The 18727-nt window shown below is 44.2% G+C and overlaps 1 protein-coding gene across 1 annotated transcript in view; it reads right to left on the bottom strand.

Moving 5' to 3' along the window:
- Positions 1 to 7496: 7496 nt before the first annotated feature.
- Positions 7497 to 18727, bottom strand: part of TUNAR (transmembrane neural differentiation associated intracellular calcium regulator) — a 43237-nt gene continuing 32006 nt past the window's right edge. The window contains exon 2 of the mRNA XM_089663816.1: positions 7497 to 8161. Coding sequence (XP_089519942.1) covers positions 7976 to 8161 — 186 coding nt within the window. The 3' untranslated portion in view covers positions 7497 to 7975. The remainder of the gene's footprint in view (positions 8162 to 18727) is intronic.

Here is an 18727-nt window from a genome sequence, read left to right on the forward strand (position 1 = left end):
GAATCATGCTTACCATCAAGCTGTGGAAGAATTGGATGAGAATTAAGTGCCATATGAAGAGTTCCAGGCTGAACAGGAAAAAGTAGAGGAGACGGATCGAAAGATAGAAGAACTTGAGATTGCACTTGGATTGAACAGACAGTCTGACGATGAAGCCATTACAGAAAAGGATTTCATGTCTGGAGCCATTGAAGCATTAACCAAACGTGGACAAGAAAAAGAGTCAGTCTGTCAGTCTGCAGCAAAATCCTCTCTTGTATTAAAAGAGGTATAGACTCCAGAAAGAGAAATTTCATCTCCCCCCCTGCCCGGTACGAATCATTAGTAAGACCTCAATTGGAATATGTATTTCAGTTTTGGGCTCCAATTCAGAAAAAGAACATTGGGGAACTGGATAAAGTACAGAGAAGGGCAACCAAACTGATATGAGGCACGGAGGAGATCAGCTATGAGGCAAGATTAGAGGAACTGAATGTATTCTCTACTGAGAAGAGGAGATTAAGGGGGGATATGATCTCCATGTATAATACATAAGGGGGATATGATCTCCATGTATAATACATAAGGGGGGTATGATCTCCATGTATAATACATAAGGGGGATATGATCTCCATGTATAATACATAAGGGGGGATATGATCTCCATTTATAATACATAAGGGGGGATATGATCTCCATGTATAATACATAAGGGGGGATATGATCTCCATGTATAATACATAAGGGGGGATATGATCTCCATGTATAATACATAAGGGGGGATATGATCTCCATGTATAATACATAAGGGGGAGATGATAACCATGTATAATACATAAGGGGGGATATGATCTCCATGTATAATACATAAGGGGGGATAAGATCTCCATGTATAATACATAAGAGGGATATGATCTCCATGTATAATACATAAGGGGGGATATGATCTCCATGTATAATACATAAGGGGGGATAAGATCTCCATGTATAATACATAAGGGGGATATGATCTCCATGTATAATACATAGGGGGGATATGATCTCCATGTATAATACATAAGGGGGGGATATGATCTCCATGTATAATACATAAGGGGGATATGATCACCATGTATAATACATAAGGGGGGGATATGATCTCCATGTATAATACATAAGGGGGGATATGATCTCCATGTATAATACATAAGGGGGGATATGATCTCCATGTATAATACATAAGGGGGATATGATCTCCATGTATAATACATAAGGGGGGGATATGATTACCATGTATAATACATAAGGGGGGATATGATTACCATGTATAATGCATAAGGGGGGATATGATCTCCATCTATAATACATAAGGGGGGGCTATGATCTCCATGTATAATACATAAGGGGGGATATGATCACCATGTATAATACAAAGGGGGGATATGATCTCCATGTATAATACATAAGAGGGGATATGATCTCCATGTATAATACATAAGGGGGGGATATGATCACCATGTATAATACATAAGGGGGGATATGATCACCATGTATAATACATAAGGGGGGGATATGATCTCCATGTATAATACATAATGGGGGATATGATCTCCATGTATAATACATAAGGGGGGATATGATCTCCATGTATAATACATAAGGGGGATATGATCTCCATGTATAATACATAAGGGGGGGATATGATCTCCATGTATAATACATAAGGGGGGATATGATCTCCATGTATAATACATAAGGGGGATATGATCTCCATGTATAATACATAAGGGGGGGATATGATCTCCATGTATAATACATAAGGGGGAATATGATCTCCATGTATAATACATAAGGGGGGATATGATCTTCATGTATAATACATAAGGGGGGGATATGATCACCATGTATAATACATAAAGGGGATATGATCACCATGTATAATACATAAGGGGGGGTATGATCTCCATGTATAATACATAAGGGGGGATATGATCTCCATGTGTAATACATAAGGGGGGATATGATCTCCATGTATAATACATAAGGGGGAGATGATAACCATGTATAATACATAAGGGGGGATATGATCTCCATGTATAATACATAAGGGGGGATAAGATCTCCATGTATAATACATAAGAGGGATATGATCTCCATGTATAATACATAAGGGGGGGATATGATCTCCATGTATAATACATAAGGGGGGATATGATCACCATGTATAATACATAAGGGGGGATAAGATCTCCATGTATAATACATAAGGGGGATATGATCTCCATGTATAATACATAAGGGTGGATATGATCTCCATGTATAATACATAAGGGGGGATATGATCTCCATGTATAATACATAAGGGGGGGTATGATCTCCATGTATAATACATAAGGGGGGATATGATCTCCATGTATAATACATAAGGGGGGATATGATCTCCATGTATAATACATAAGGGGGGATATGATCTCCATGTATAATACATAAGGGGGGGTATGATCTCCATGTATAATACATAAGGGGGGATATGATCTCCATGTATAATACATAAGGGGGGATATGATCTCCATGTATAAATACATCAGTGGTTCATATAGTGAACTCGGTGTAGTTATTCCCCCTGAGGTCATCACAGAGGACAAGGGGGCGCTCTTTTCGTCTGGAGGAAAAGAAATGTAATCTCCAAACACGGAAAGGTTTCTTCACAGTAAGAGCTCTGAGAATGTGGAATAGACTCCCTCCAGAGTTGGTTGTGGCCAGCTCAGTGGATTTCTGTAGGAAAGTCCTGGATTCTTTCTTGGATACACAGAATATAACTGGATATAAGATTTATAGGGAAAGTTGATCCAGGGAATATCCGATTGCCTCTCGGGGGATCAGGAAGGAATTTTTTCTCCTGCAGGAGCAAATTGGATCGTGCTTTGCTGGTTTTTTTTGCCTTCCTCTGTATCAACTGTGGGTGTAGGATTATAACTTTTTTTAATGGTTGAACTGGATGGACTTTTGTCTTTTTTCAGCCAGACTAACTATGTAACTATGAAAGGAGCATTCTTCCCGCTGATCATCAATGGACTAGTTTTCTCAGAGGTCCCCTGACCTGAAAATTATTTCAAAGGTTCCTTGGGGTAGAAAATGTTGGGAAAGTCTTCTGTGGACAGTGGATTATGAGACATCCAGAGTTCTTTGTATCTTTTTGCTCATTATTTATCTCTAGTATTGTTCTTCTAAGGCTCCCTTTCAGAAAACTCTGAGAACTGTATTTCGCTCAGAGCAGAAGAACACCCAACAATCCAATTATCCTGTTTTCCAGATGTCGTTACCCTAGAGGTTCCCAAGCTTTTTCCATCAGGGACTTTTATATTTGAGAAATGTGTTCTTTAAAGATACAATGTTAATGTTTTTCCTGTTGTTTGGGAAATGGGATTCTATTTGTTATTAGATGGAAGATCAAACCGGAATCTGTTTATTAAAAACATTATAGATACTTCCAAAGGGTCTGCAATTTGTTTTATTTTTTTCTTGCAATTGATACCTCAAAATATGTTGTCACTGCAAACATGCTTGAATTTCCCTTAAAAATGTACGCTTCTACGCTTCTCCTCTCTATCGACCATACGCAGGATATTAGGCTCGGCTCATTTCTGCTGACGGCTCCTGAATGTATTTTTTTGCTGATGGAGCCAATAACGTATTGCATTAATAATAATTTCTCTTGGTAGTTATGTTTAGAACCATTTTTTTTGCAGCAAAGTGTCCAAAAAGACAAATGACCCCCTGTTTATATCCCCCTCCAGCTGTGAGGGACTACAAGTCTCAGCATCGCACACCTAGTCAAGCGTGCTGTTTCCTTGCAAGCCTAGGTGCACCGTTTGCCCACTTTTGGTGTAACCAAAGCTGAGTATTGACTAGTTGGCTTATATGGGTTAACCACTTCCAGTCCGGACACTTCCCCCCCCTTCCAGTCCGGATACTTTCACCCCCTTCCAGTCCGGACACTTTCCCCCCCTTCCAGTCCGGATACTTTCACCCCCTTCCAGTCCGGACACTTTCACCCCCTTCCTGTCCGGACAATTTCACCCCCTTCCAGTCCGGACACTTTCCCCCCTTCCAATCCGGACACTTTCCCCCCCTTCCAGTCCGGACGCTTTCCCCCCCCTTCCAGTCCGGATACTTTCCCCCTCTTCCAGTCCGGACACTTTCACCCCCTTCCAGTCCGGACACTTTCACTCCCTTCCAGTCCGGACACTTTCCCCCCCTTCCAGTCCGCACACTTTCCCCCCCTTCCAGTCCGGACACTTTTACCTCCTTCCTGTCCAGGGCAATTTTCAGCTTTCAGCGCTATCACACTTTGAATGACAATTGCGCGGTCATGCAACACTGTACCCAAATGAATTTTTTAGCAATTTTTTGAGACAGATAAAGCTTTATTTTGGTGGTATTTATTCACAGCTGGGATTTTTATTTTTTTTGCTATGTAAATGAAAATGTCCAAAAATTTGAAAAAAAGTGTTTTTTTTTTTTTTAAAGTTTGCAAATAAATAATATTTCATCATAAATCTTGGCCAAAATTTATTCCGTTATCTTTTTAGTAAAAAAAAAATCCAATTAGTTTATAACCAAAAATTATAATTTTTAAAACATTTTATTTTATTTTACATTTTTATTTTATTTTTTTATATTATTATTTTATTTAATTTTTTTCTTTTTACATACTGTCACCCTAGCAGTACAGTGTCACCATGGTGACACTGTACTACTTGTGGGGGGTGATGAAGATTTTTTTTTTTTTTTTTTTTTTTTTTACACTGATTGCTTTTATACCCATATAGGATGTAAAAGCAATCATTTCTCTTTCTCTCTGTCTGCATTCTTGCAGCCATTGAGAAATACTGTGAGAGCTGTGATTGGGCACAGCTTGTCACATGGTACAAGGCTGTTGTGAATAGCCCTGTACCATGTGACCTCTGTGATCATTCACAGATTTCACACATAGTAAGCAATGATGTCACAAGTGACATCTTGCTTACTACTTTGCATGTAATCACTGATTGGCTAATCAGTGATCACATGATCAGGACCTCGTAGAGAGGTCCCGTCCGACAATCGGTGTTTCACTGTGTCCGGAGGAAACAGCGGGTACCGGATCGTGGTGCTGCGCGCTCCCAGGGAGCGCGCACAAGCAGGGTGCGGGGAGGCCGTTATATATGGCCACCCGACCCTGCACTGCCACCGTCCGGCTGTTTATATACAACGGCCGGTCGGGAAGTGGTTAAAGCATGTCTAAAAAATGTGATACAGTCATGGCCAAAAATCTTGTCCCCCCGCCCGCATTTCAGTCAGATATTGCCCCACTACACCCAGAAAATTGTTGCAATGACAAATGTTTTGGCATTCTTGTGTTTATTTCTTTTGTTTGTATTGGTATGACACAAAAAAGTGGAGGAACAAAATCAATGGCTTCCTATAACCATCAATAAGTTTCTTCCACCTCTCTACTGGAATTTTGGATCGCTCTTCTTCCTCCAACTGCTCCAGGTCTCTCCGATTGGAAGGGTTCCTTTTCCCAACTGCTGTTCTGAGATCTCTCCACAGGAGCTCTATGGGATGGAGATCTGGACTTATTGCTGGCCAGTTCAGCCCTCTCCATCACTTTGTATGAAACCATTTCTGAGGCTTTTTGACATGTGCTTTGGGTCATTGTCCTGCTGGAAGGCCCATGACCTCTGACAGAGACCCAACTGGGCCCAGCAGTAGAATTCTTTGGTAGTCTTCATATTTCATAATGCCATGCATATGGCCAAGACATCCAGTGCCTGATGCAGCAAAGCCACCTCAAATCATCAATGACCCCCCACCATGTGTGACTGGAGGGACTGGATTCTTTTCTTTGAAGGCCTCATTGCTTTTTCTGAAAACAGTAGAATGATGGGCTTTACCAAAAAGCTGCCATTTTGTTTCATCTGTCCACAGCACATTCTCCCAAAAGGATTTTGGTTTCCTCGGGTAAGTTTTGGCAAAATCCAATCTGGCTTCCAATATGTGTTTGTGTCAGCAGTGGTATTCTCCTGGGTCTCCTACCATATTTCTTTGTCAGCAGTGGGGTCCTCCTGGGTCTCCTACCATATTTGTGTGTCAGCAGTGGGGTCCTCCTGGGTCTCCTACCATATTTGTGTGTCAGCAGTGGGGTCCTCCTGGGTCTCCTACCATATTTCTTTGTCAGCAGTGGAGTCCTCCTGGGTCTCCCACCATATTTCTGTGTCAGCGGTGGGGTCCTCCTGGGTCTCCTACCATATTTCTGTGTCAGCGGTGGGATCCTCCTGGGTCTCCTACCATATTTCTGTGTCAGCGGTGGGGTCCTCCTGGGTCTCCTACCATATTTATTTGTCAGCAGTGGGGTCCTCCCGGGTCTCCCACCATATTTCTGTGTCAGCGGTGGGGTCCTCCTGGGTCTCCTACCATATTTCTGTGTCAGCGGTGGGGTCCTCCCGGGTCTCCTACCATATTTCTGTGTCAGCGGTGGGGTCCTCCTGGGTCTCCTACCATATTTCTGTGTCAGCGGTGGGGTTCTCCTGGGTCTCCTACCATATTTCTGTGTCAGCGGTGGGGTCCTCCTGGGTCTCCTACCATATTTCTGTGTCAGCAGTGGGGTCTTCCTGGGTCTCCTACCATATTTCTGTGTCAGCAGTGGGGTCCTCCTGGGCCTTCTACCATAGCGTCCCTTCTCATTTAGATGGTGACGTATAGTGCGAGCGGACACAGTTGTACCGGTGCCTGAAGGTCAGCTTGGATTTGTCTGGAAGTTGATCGAGGTTCTTCATCCACTATTCCAACAATCCTTTGTTGCAATCTTTGATCAATTTTTCTCTTTCATCCACATCCAGGGAGATTAGCTACAGTGCTATGGGCTGCAAACTTCTTGACAATGTTGTGCACAGTGGACACAGGAACATGAAGATCTCTGGAATTGGACTTGTAACCTTGAGACTGTCCATGCTTTTTCATAATTTTTGTTCTCAAATCCTCAGACAATTTTTTGCTGCTCTTTCTCTCCTCCATGCTCCATGTGGCACACAGATACACACAACAGAAAGGTGAAGGCCATTTTTCACCATCTTACCTGGTTGTCGGTGTGATTTCTTTGTTGTCAGCACCTGGTCATTGATACGGGGAGTTTAATGACAAATTACAGGAGTATCACAGGCTTGGAATGTCTCAGTTATTTTTTCCAAGGGGTGTGCTACCAAATATTACTTTGAGGGTGACAAAAATGTTGTCTAGTCCATATCTGGGGTTCTGCGTGGAATGGGTCAGATGTGGCTTTTTGTTTCTCCACTTTTTTGTGTCATACCAATACAAAGAAAGGAAATGAACATGAGAATGCAGAAACATTTGTCACTGCAACAACTGCAACTACTGTACTTTCACTGGCCCTTTGTTTAAAAAGTTTGGAGACCCCCTGTTCTAGGCAAAGTAATTGTTTTCTTGGGTGGAGTTAGGCTTTACTATAACACAGTTTATCTCATAAAGAGTCGTGGTAAAGAAAATTTCCTTTAATCGATAAGAAATCCCATGTGTATTTGCCACATGCAAAAAAGTATTGCACTTACTTCAAAAGTACAGGTATGAACATTCATGTCAACAGGTTAAAATCGAAGTAAAGCAAGAAATAAGAAAGCAAAAAAATCTTTCATTTCCAAACTGAGACGGCGAATTGTCCGTAGGCAGCTCCGCGACCGGCGTGTGACCACAGGAACCAAATCGTTTTCGGAAAACAAAAGCAAAACATTTACATGGCGAGTGGGCCAATGTCCAGACACTCCGCTTCTATGGCATGTAATGATATATTTCATGGTTCTTGTGGACTTTGTCTGAGAAAAGTGAAAAATCGTCTGTTTGGCAGCCAAGGAGAAACCGGTTAAAGTTTGTGCTTGTGGTTTGAGTTTGCTATGACTTCCAGTCTGGCCCAAAGTTTTTGCGGACGGTCTGAAATGTCAGTCTGCATGTCATTGGCGAGTTATAAAGTGGTATATATGTAGACGAATATGATGACCAGCAGGTTGAGTATGGTTCCGATGATCCCCAGCATGGCTAAGATAGTCTCCTCTTTACTTTCTTTTTCTTGGCTTCCTCTGTCATCTTCTCCTCCACCAGGGATGACCATTTTGGTCACAAATTCCAAATTTCCCTTTCTGTGGTTCACCTAGGACAAAGAAAAACACGGTTCTGGATTATTACAGGAAAACTATTACCCTGTAGGACCAATTCTCAACTAGGTTTCCCCCAGAAGTTGCTGGGGGTTCCTTGAACTGTGGCTGTTTGACCTCCCCTTTGATGGTAGCTGAATAAATCTGGGCCCAATGCCACTTGACAGGGCCAACAGCATGACACCAATTATCTTTTAGCTGTTTGTATTTTTCTCAATAATCCCCAACGTATGGACATTCTTCCCAGTGACCACCGATGTAAGAAGCATTCTACCCAATGGCCACCAATGTAAGGAGCATTCCTCCCACTGACCTCAATGTAGGGACATTCTTCCAACTGCCATCCCCCATTCAATTTAAAGGACATTATTCCCACTGACCTCCAATGTAAGCAGCATTCTTCAGACTGACCACCAATATAAGGGCAGTCTTTCTAGTTACCAACAATATAATAAACATTCTTACTACTGACCACCAATACAAGGGGCACTCATCCCATTGACCACCGATTTAAGGAACACTTTTCTCATTGACCACCAATCTAGAAGGAGCATTCATCCCATTGACCACCAATTTAGGGCGCATCTTTCCCCCTGACAACTAATGTAAACAGCATCATCTTCCCAATGATCTCAGATATAAGGAGCATTCTTCCTACTGACCACCAATGTCAGGAGCATTTTTCCTATTGACCACCAATGTAAAGAACATTCATCCCACTGACCACCAAAATAAGGGGCATTCTTCCCATTGACCACCAATGTAAGGATCATTTTTCTCATTGACCACCAATCTGGAGGGAACATTCTTCCCAGTGACCACCAGTATAAGGGGCATTCTTCCCACTGACATGTAATATAAAGAGCATTTTCCCAATGGCATTTAATATAAGGAGCCTTCTTCCTACTGACCTCCAATGTCAGGAGCATTTTTCCCATTGACCACCAATGTAAGGGGCATTCTTCTCACTAAAGACCAATCTAGTGGGAGAATTCTTTCCATTGAATACCTATGTAAGTGGCATTCTTCCCACTGACCACCAATTTAAGAGGAATTCTTTCAATTAACCACAAATGTAAAGGGCATTCTTCCCAATGACCAATAATATAAGGGACAATCTTCCTACTGAACACCAATTTAGGGAACATTATTCCCACTGACCACCGAAGAATGAGAAGCATTCTTCCCATTGACCATAACCACCAATGTAAGGGGTATTCTTCCATCTGACTGCTAATTTAAGGGACATTCTTCCCACTGACCACCAATGTAAGGAGCATTCTTCCCACTGACCCCCAATGTAAGGGACATTCTTCCCACTGACCACCTATGTAAGGGACATTCTTCCCACCGACCACCAATGTAAGGGACATTCTTCCCACTAACCCCCAATGTAAGGGACATTCTTCCCACTGATCACCAATGTAAGGGACATTCTTCCCACTGATCACCAATGTGAGGGACATTCTTCCCATTGACCACCAATGTAAAGGGTATTTTCCCCACCGACCACATATAGATTGGTATTTACAGGGGTTCCCTGAGAACTTAAAATCATTTCAAGGGTTCCCCAATTGTAACAAAAAAAGTTGGGAAAGGTTGATCATGAGAGTTGTCCTACAACACGTCCATCAGATCCAATAGTCTGCACGTCTTTTATTATTGATGCTTTAATAAACCCTCCTGAACTATACTTACGTTTCCACTGCTACTTTCCTTGGTGTTCCCATCTTTCCAGTTCACACAACTTTCAGGCCCTGAAGAAGGGCTATTCACTGATTATTGTCACTCCTATATGAAGTAATAAAAATCCTCTTGGACTTTACGATGATCACTGGTGTTCTGCTCTTCATATATTTTCTACTCTTTATTTTGGTCATAAAAGAGACGTTTGAATTTCGTCCACTAGCATGAAATTAGAACTTACTGACTTAACATGCAGAGTGTTCCCAAGAAAAAAAAAAAAAAAAAAAAAAGCAATTCCCGGATCATTTGGTGGAACCAATTACGGTAACAGTATCAGACATCTCTCATAGCACATTGGTAAATAGCTGCCCAACGAAGATATGCTTCCTCAAGTGCAATAATAAAAGCCAGCTCCGGCTGCACTGAGCTTATGTAATGTGAACAAAAGCAGAACCAGGAGCAACAAACTTGTCCGCAATTATTAGATTCAAACTGCAGGCGGACAGGCTCGCTCTACAGACACTGTCACTTCTTACATTTCACTGGGGATCTGCTGGATTTCCCTCCACCGGCCGCCTGCCTGTCAGGCTCCTGCGATCCGCTTCATGGCGATACAGTGTTTCTTTTTGCCTTTTATTTACCATGTGCCCCACCCCTCCGCCAACAAGATCCTACCCAGTTTATTTCCCATTTTGTTTGAATTTCCCGCACAGGATTTTTACACTGCTCAAAAAATGAAAGGAAGACTGAAAACCCATCAGATCTCAATGGGGACGAATCTCCTGCTGGATCTCTATACTGACATGGATGGGGGATGGAAGAGGTACGTAAGGACGCCCCATCGTTGGATGGAAATGATCGATCTACAGAGGACTGAATTCAGAGACACCCCGAAAATCAAAGTGAAGAAATGATGCAGCAGGCGAGTCCATTTGGCTGAAATGTCATTGCAGCGACTCAGAATGGTCCTCAGTAGTCTGTGTGGCCCCCACGAGCTTGTATGCATGCCTGACAACATCGGGGAAGGCTCCTAATGAGACCATAGATGGTGTCCTGGGGGATTTCCTCCCAGATCTGGACCAGGGCATCAATGAGCTCCTGGACAGTCTGATGTGCAACCTGGTGGCGTCGGATGGACCGAAACATGATATCCCAGAGGTCTTCTATTGGATTTAGGTCAGGCCAGTATGAGGGCCATTCAATGGTATCAATTCCTTCATCCTTCACGAACTGCCTGCATACTCTCCCCACAAGAGGCCGGGCATTGTTATGTACCAGGAGGAACCCAGGACACACTGCACCAGGAGGAACCCAGGACTGTCAAGGTCCTACCTTTTCCCTGAGGTTATGTTTCTCCATGTGCTGGCGTCCATCTTGGATTCTGCTGTGCATGGTGGGAATCCTTTTTATGCCTTCAGGTCTCTGAGGTCCACCCCCCAGGGGGGTGTGGCTGATGACATATAAGCCTGTGGCCTGCACATGCTCTTTGCACTTGTGTCTTGTGTCTTTGTGTCGCTATTACTCTGTTCTGACTCTCGTGACTCTCCTGGTATCTGATTCGGCTTGTGACTTGACTATTCTTTGTATTCTCCTTTGATCTGACCCTCTGTTGCTGAACCCGGCTCGTGACCTGTGATTCTTGTCTGCTGTCCTGTACTGTTTTGTCCTGTTGTTGTTGGCCTGTCTGACTACTCTTTTGTCTCTTCCAGCTACACGCCATTGGCGGCGGCCATTACCGCAGCTAAGGTGTCTCGGGGGCCGTGACCTGGTTCCTGGCTGCGTCAAGTCCATCCCCACCATCAGGGGCCCTGGTGAAGGGCAGCCTGGGACTTAGACTCCGCGCCCTGAGGGACTTCGGTCTGTGGGTGGTGGTTGTCGTCAGCCAGTGCGTTACATTGTTAGGCCTGCCTGTCCGTTCCTCGGCTCCTGCCCTGACAAGGACCCACTGCACCAGGAGGAACACAGGACCCCCTGCACCAGCGTAGGGTCTGACAATGGGTCCAAGGATTTCATCCCCATATCTAATGGCAGTCAGGGTGCCATTGTCTAGCCTGTAGAGGTCTGTGTGTCCCTCCATGGATATGCCTCCCCAGACCATCACTGACCCACCACCAAAACGGTCATGCTGAACCATGTTTCAGGCAGCAGAACGTTCTCCACGGCTTCTCCAGAGATTCTCTCCTGGAATCTCCTCCATGCTCTTGAGACTGTGCTGGGAGACACAGCGAACCTTCTGGCAATGGCATGTATTGATGTGCCATCCTGGAGGAGTTGGACTGCCTGTGCAACCTCTGTAGGGTCCAGGTATGGCCTCATGGTACCATTGGTGACACTGACCATAGCCAAATGCAAAACGAGTGAAAAACAGTCAGAAAAGATGAGTAGGGAAAAAAATATGTCAGTGTCCTCCACCTGTAAAACCATTCCTGTTTTCGGGTCGTCTCATTTTTGCCCATCTAGTGCACCTGTTGTTCATTTCATTAACACCAAAGCAGCTGAAACTGGTTAACAACCCCCTCTGCTACTTCCCTGACCAGATCCATATCCCAGGAGTTTCATGGACTTGATGCTACACTCTGATTACAAAGTCTTCCTTTAATTATTTTGAGCAGAGTATATTGGAAATATGGACTATTTCTGTTCAGTTTCAAGTGGTTGTAAAGGTTCAAAGTTTTTTACCTTCTTGTATTCCATGCATGAAGGTAAAAAAACCTTCATTGTGCAGCCCCCCCAGCCCCCTAATTCCTGAGCCACTTCTTGATCCAGAGATGTGCACAACAGCCCTGGCTGTCCGGGGTCTCTCCATTCTCATTGGACATGACAAAGAATTACAACTTCAAAAAACTTTCCATGTCTCTTACTAAATACCTCAGACTGTCTACTTTCCAAAAAGGGGTCATTTGGGGGTATTTGTACTGTCCTGGCATTTTGGGCCTCAAGAAAAGAGATTGGCCATCAGCACAGCAGAAGTAGTATTGATTGATTTTCAGATATATACCATGATGCCAAAAGTATTGGCCCCGCCCTCCAAATCATTAGGTTCAGGTGTTCCAATCCCCTCCATGGACACAGGTGTATACAATCAAGCCCCTAGGCATGCAGACTGCTTGTACAAACATTGGTGAAAGAATGGGTCGCTCTCAGGAGCTCAGTGGCTCCAAGCGTGGTCCCGTGATAGGTGGCCACCTGGGCAATAAGTCCATCCGTGACATTTCCTGGCTACTAAATATTCCACGCTCAACTGTTAGTGGGATTATAACAAAGTGGAAGCAACTGGGAACAACAGCCACTCAGCCACCAAGTGGTAGGCCACGTCACATGACAGGGCGGGGTCAGCGCATGCTGAAGCGCACAGTGCACAGAAGTCACCAACTGTCTGCAGAGTCAATAGCTAAAGACCTCTCTAAACTTGGTGTGGCCTTCAGATGAGCCTAACAACAGTGTGTAGAGAGCTTCATGGAATGGGTTTCCATGGCCGAGCAGCTGCATCCAAGCCTTCCATCACCAAGTGCAATGCAAAGCGTCGGATGCCGTGGTGTAAAGTACGCCACCACTGGACTCTAGAGCATGGAGACGTGTTCTCTGGAGAGACCAATCATGCTTCTCTGTCTGGCAATCTGATGATCGTGTCTGGGTTTGGCGGTGGCCAGGAGAACGATACTTGCCTGACTGCATTGTGCCAAGTGTAAAGTTTGGTGGAGGGGGATTATGGTGTGGGGTTGTTTTTCAGGGGTTGGGTTTGGCCCCCTAGTTCCAGTGAAGGGAACTTTTAAGGCGACATTTTGGACAATTTCCTGCTCCCAACTTTGTGGGAAGAGTTTGTGGATGGCCCCTTCCTGTTCCAACATGACTGCGCACCAGTGCACAAAGCAAGGTCCATAAAGACATGGAGGAGCCAGTTTGGGGTGGAGGAACTTGACTGGCCTGCACAGAGTCCTGACCTCAACCCCATAGAACACCTTTGGGACGAATTAGAGCGGAGACTGTGAGCCAGGCCTCCTCCCCCGACATCAGTGCCTGACCTGACAAATGTGCTTCTGGAAGAATGGTCCAACCTTCCCATAGACACACTATTTAATAAATATTTTAATTGCATATGTGCTTTTACTTGGGACAGGGTGAGCTAAAAACCTTTTTGGTGCCTGCCCGCATGCCTGCTGTCACTGCTGTCGCAGTCACTGAAATCATACAAGAATTATGCTGCTGATTATAAGATGGGCAGCACACTGACTACCAATAAAATAGCACACTGGCCACCATTGTCATGTGCACACTGCCCACCAATGAAATAGGTACACTGACAACCAACGTAATTGGCACAATGACCACAAATGTAAGGGGGCACCAACGTAAGAGGGCACTCACCACTGATCAACTAATGTTGCATATATCCTTTTGATTGCTATGTTATATGTTGCAAAATAACAGGGACACGCTGCCTGCTATAATGCTGGGGTTAGTTGTTGTGTAGTGTTAGTAGGGTTTAATTATTGTGTTATGTTGGGAGTTAATTATTGTGAAGTGTTGGGGGGTTAATTATTCTGCAGTGCTGGGTGTAAATTATTGTGCAATGTTTGGAGATAATTGTCCAGTACTGGGGGATAATTGTTGCACAATGCTGGGGGTTTATATTGTGCACTGGTGGGAGATAATTGTTGTACAATGCTGGGGTATTGTTATTGGACCATGCTGGGGGTTAACTATTGTGCTGAAAAGTCACAAACTACCATCCTTAGATGGTGAAAAAACACCCACTTTTGGATCACATCGCTATTGTCCCACTTGCCAGCCCAGGACCCCATGGTGAGTGACTCTACGTAAAGGGGAGGGAGACCAGTGAACATATGTTTACTGATCTTTCCTATCTGGTAAAATCCTGGATGCAACATTTACAAAGCCACTCCCGGGTTCAGCTATCACTTTCCTCAGCTACTGTAGCAGGGGAAGAGGCTTATGGAGTGCAATCTGTGCTCCGTTAACTTCAAGGGAGGGCAGGAGAGACATTAGGGGTCTAATACACCACAATGTCTCCTTAAAGACAAAACTACCAATAACTTCAATGATGGGCAGGAGAGGCATTAGGGGTCTTATAAACAGCTGATATCTCATTAAAGAAAATGCTACCATTACCCTCAATGGAGGGCAGGAGAGACATTAGGACCTAATGCACCCCTGATGTCTCATTAAAGACAACACCACCATTAACTTCAGTGGAGAGCAGGACAAACATCAGTGATCTAATAGACCCCTGATGTCTCAATAAAAGCAGCACTACCAGGGAGGGGGGCAGAACCCATGGTGTTTAGGTGACAATGGTCACCAGGGTGGATACAAAGGAGTGAGACTCTCCATTGAGAACACAGTCAGAACACAAAGCTTCAGAAAGACGTAACAAAGAGGCACCGGGGATGAAGGCTCCCATACAGAAAGACTTGACTCAGTTCAAAGAAACAGAGCAAATAGCATCAAACCAAAATATGACAGAGTCTGAAATGCTTTCATTGTTCATAATCTGATCAAATAAAACAGTCAACGCGTTTCGTGGGCCAAGACAAACCCCATTCGTCAGGGATATTTAGTAGATATAGATCGTAAGTGCCATTCAGTGGCCAAATGCCATGACTACTGAGTAGGACAAAACACATTTTGGAATGTCTCATGGTTTTACTGTTGGTTACTGTCCCTGGCCCGCCCCTTTCATTCATTGGATTTCTGTTCTTTCAATCAAGGAGGATCAGCATCAGATGCGGGTGTTACCCAACGTGGTCCACATGCAAATACAGCCTGCTTAGGAACAGCCAGTTCTCTAGATTGACATCCATGCATCAAGGCATTTTGATATTTGCATAACTCCGCCCAATAGCCTGCCCACTGCTTGCATCTAGGCTGAGGGCTCTTGAGAGGAGTACTGAGGCAGGCTGCTGTGATGCCCCCTCCCGGCCCCTCCGACCGGTAATGATTTGCCTGCTTTGCATAGAGAACAGTGGCGGGACAAGGTCATCTAGCGCTCAGAGCAAAGATGCCAAACAATGCCCCCCCCCCCCAAATGTATGAAAATTGTGTGTCAGCAATCCTCCTCCTCCCCCCAAAAAAAATTCAAGCACTAATCTGCACACTTACCCCCTATGCAAACATTCCCTTTGCAAGTCAAAATTCGCCCTAAACAAAAAATGTTCCCTCTTCCAGTAAAAATACCCCCTCTCAGCTCAAATCTGCCCTCTCCCCAGATCTCCCCTCCTGGCACAAATCCTCTACCCCTCACATTTCCCCTCTGAGCCTAAATCCTCTCCCCCCCAAATCCCTTTTCCCAGCACAAATCCCCCTCTCCCAGCACAAATCCCCCCAAATCCCTTTTCCCAGCACAAATCCCTTCTCCCAGCACAAATCCTCTCCAAATCCCCTCTCCCAGCACAAATCCCCTCTTCCAGAACAAATCCCCCCAAATCCCCTCTCCTAGCACAACACCCCTCCAAATCCCCTCTCCCAGCACAGATCCTCTCTCCCAGCACAAATCCCCCCAAATCCCCTCTCCGAGCACAAATCCACCTCTCTCAGCACAAATTCCCTCCAAATCCCCTCTCCCAGCACAAAACCCCTCTCCCAGCACAAATCCCCTCCAAATCTCCTCTCCCAGCACAAATCCCCTCTCCTAGCACAAATCCCCCCAAATCCCCTCTCCCAGCACAAATCCCCTCTCCCAGCACAAATCCCCTCCAAAACCCTTCTCCCAGCATAAATCCCCTCTCCCAGCACAAATCCCCTCCAAATCCCCTCTCCCAGCACAAATCCCCTCTCCCAGCACAAATCCCCCCAAATCCCCTCTCCCAACATAAATCCCCTTCTCCCAGCACAAATCCCCCGAAATCCCCTAACCCAGCACAAATTCCATCCAAATACCCCTATCCCAGCACAAATCCCCCCAAATCCCCTCTCCAGCACAAATCCGCCTCTCCCAGCACAAATCCCCTCTCCCATCACAAATCCCCCCAAAGTCCCTCTCCTAGCACAAATCCCCCCAAATCCCCTCTCCCAACACAAATCCCCTCTCCCAGCACAAATCCCCTCAAATCCCCTCTCTCAGCATAAATCCCCTCTCCCAGCACAAATCCCCTCTCCCAGCACAAATCTCCCCATATCCCCTCTCCTAGCACATATCCCCTCAGTCATCCCTAATAGCACAAATTATAGTTACATAGTCTAGCTGAAAAAAAAAAAAAAAGTCCATCCAGTTCAACCATTAAAAAAAGTTATAATCCTTCACCCACAGTTGATCCAGAGGAAGGCAAAAAAACAGCAAAGCACGATCCAATTTGCTCCTGCAGGGAAAAGATTCCTTCCTGATCCCCGAGAGGCAATTGGATATTCGCTGGATCAACTTTCCCTATAAATGTTATATCCAGTTATATTCTCTGTATCCAAGAAAGAATCCAGGACTTTCCTACAGCAATCCACTGAGCTGACCAGAACCTACTCTGAAGGGAGTCTATTCCACATTCTCACAGCTCTTACTGTGAAGAGACCGTTCCGTGTTTGGAAATTACATTTCTTTTCCTCCAGACGTAAAGAGCATCCCCTTGTCCTCTGTGATGACCTCAGGGGGAATGACTACACTGAGTTCACTATATGAACCACTGATGTATTTATACATGGAGATCATATCCCCCCTTATGTATTATACATGGAGATCATATCCCCCCTTATGTATTATACATGGAGCTCATATCCCCCCTTATGTATTATACATGGAGATCATATCCCCCCTTATGTATTATACATGGAGATCATATCCCCCCTTATGTATTATACATGGTGATCATATCCCCCCCTTATGTATTATACATGGTGATCATATCCCCCCTTATGTATTATACATGGTGATCATATCCCCCCTTATGTATTATACATGGAGATCATATCCCTCCCTTATGTATTATACTTGGAGATCATATCCCCCTTATGTATTATACATGGAGATCATATCCCCCTTATGTATTATACATGGAGATCATATCCCCCCTTATGTATTATACATGGAGATCATATCCCCCCTTATGTATTATACATGGTGATCATACCCCCCCTTATGTATTATACATGGAGATCATATCCCCCCTTATGTATTATACATGGAGATCATATCCCCCCTTATGTATTATACATGGTGATCATATCCCCCCTTATGTATTATACATGGAGATCATATCCCCCCTTATGTATTATACATGGAGATCATATCCCCCCTTATGTATTATACATGGAGATCATATCCCCCTTATGTATCATACATGGTGATCATATCCCCCCTTATGTATTATACATGGTGATCATATCCCCCCTTATGTATTATACATGGTGATCATATCCCCCCTTATGTATTATACAGGGAGATCATATCCCTCCCTTATGTATTATACTTGGAGATCATATCCCCCTTATGTATTATACATGGAGATCATATCCCCCTTATGTATTATACATGGAGATCATATCCCCCCTTATGTATTATACATGGAGATCATATCCCCCCTTATGTATTATACATGGAGATCATATCCCCCTTATGTATTATACATGGAGATCATATCCCCCCTTATGTATTATACATGGAGATCATATCCCCCCTTATGCATTATACATGGATATCATATCCCCCTTATGTATTATACATGGAGATCATACCCCCCCCCTTATGTATTATACATGGAGATCATATCCCCCTTATGTATTATACATGGAGATCATACCCCCCTTATATATTATACATGGAGATCATATCCCCCCTTATGTATTATACATGGAGATCATATCCCCCTTATGTATTATACATGGAGATCATATCCCCCCTTATGTATTATACATGGAGATCATATCCCCCC

The sequence above is a fragment of the Staurois parvus genome, unplaced genomic scaffold, assembly GCF_062004578.1.
Source record: "Staurois parvus isolate SC_StPar_1 unplaced genomic scaffold, SC_StPar_1.0 ptg001775l, whole genome shotgun sequence".
NCBI classification, from domain to species: domain Eukaryota; kingdom Metazoa; phylum Chordata; class Amphibia; order Anura; family Ranidae; genus Staurois; species Staurois parvus.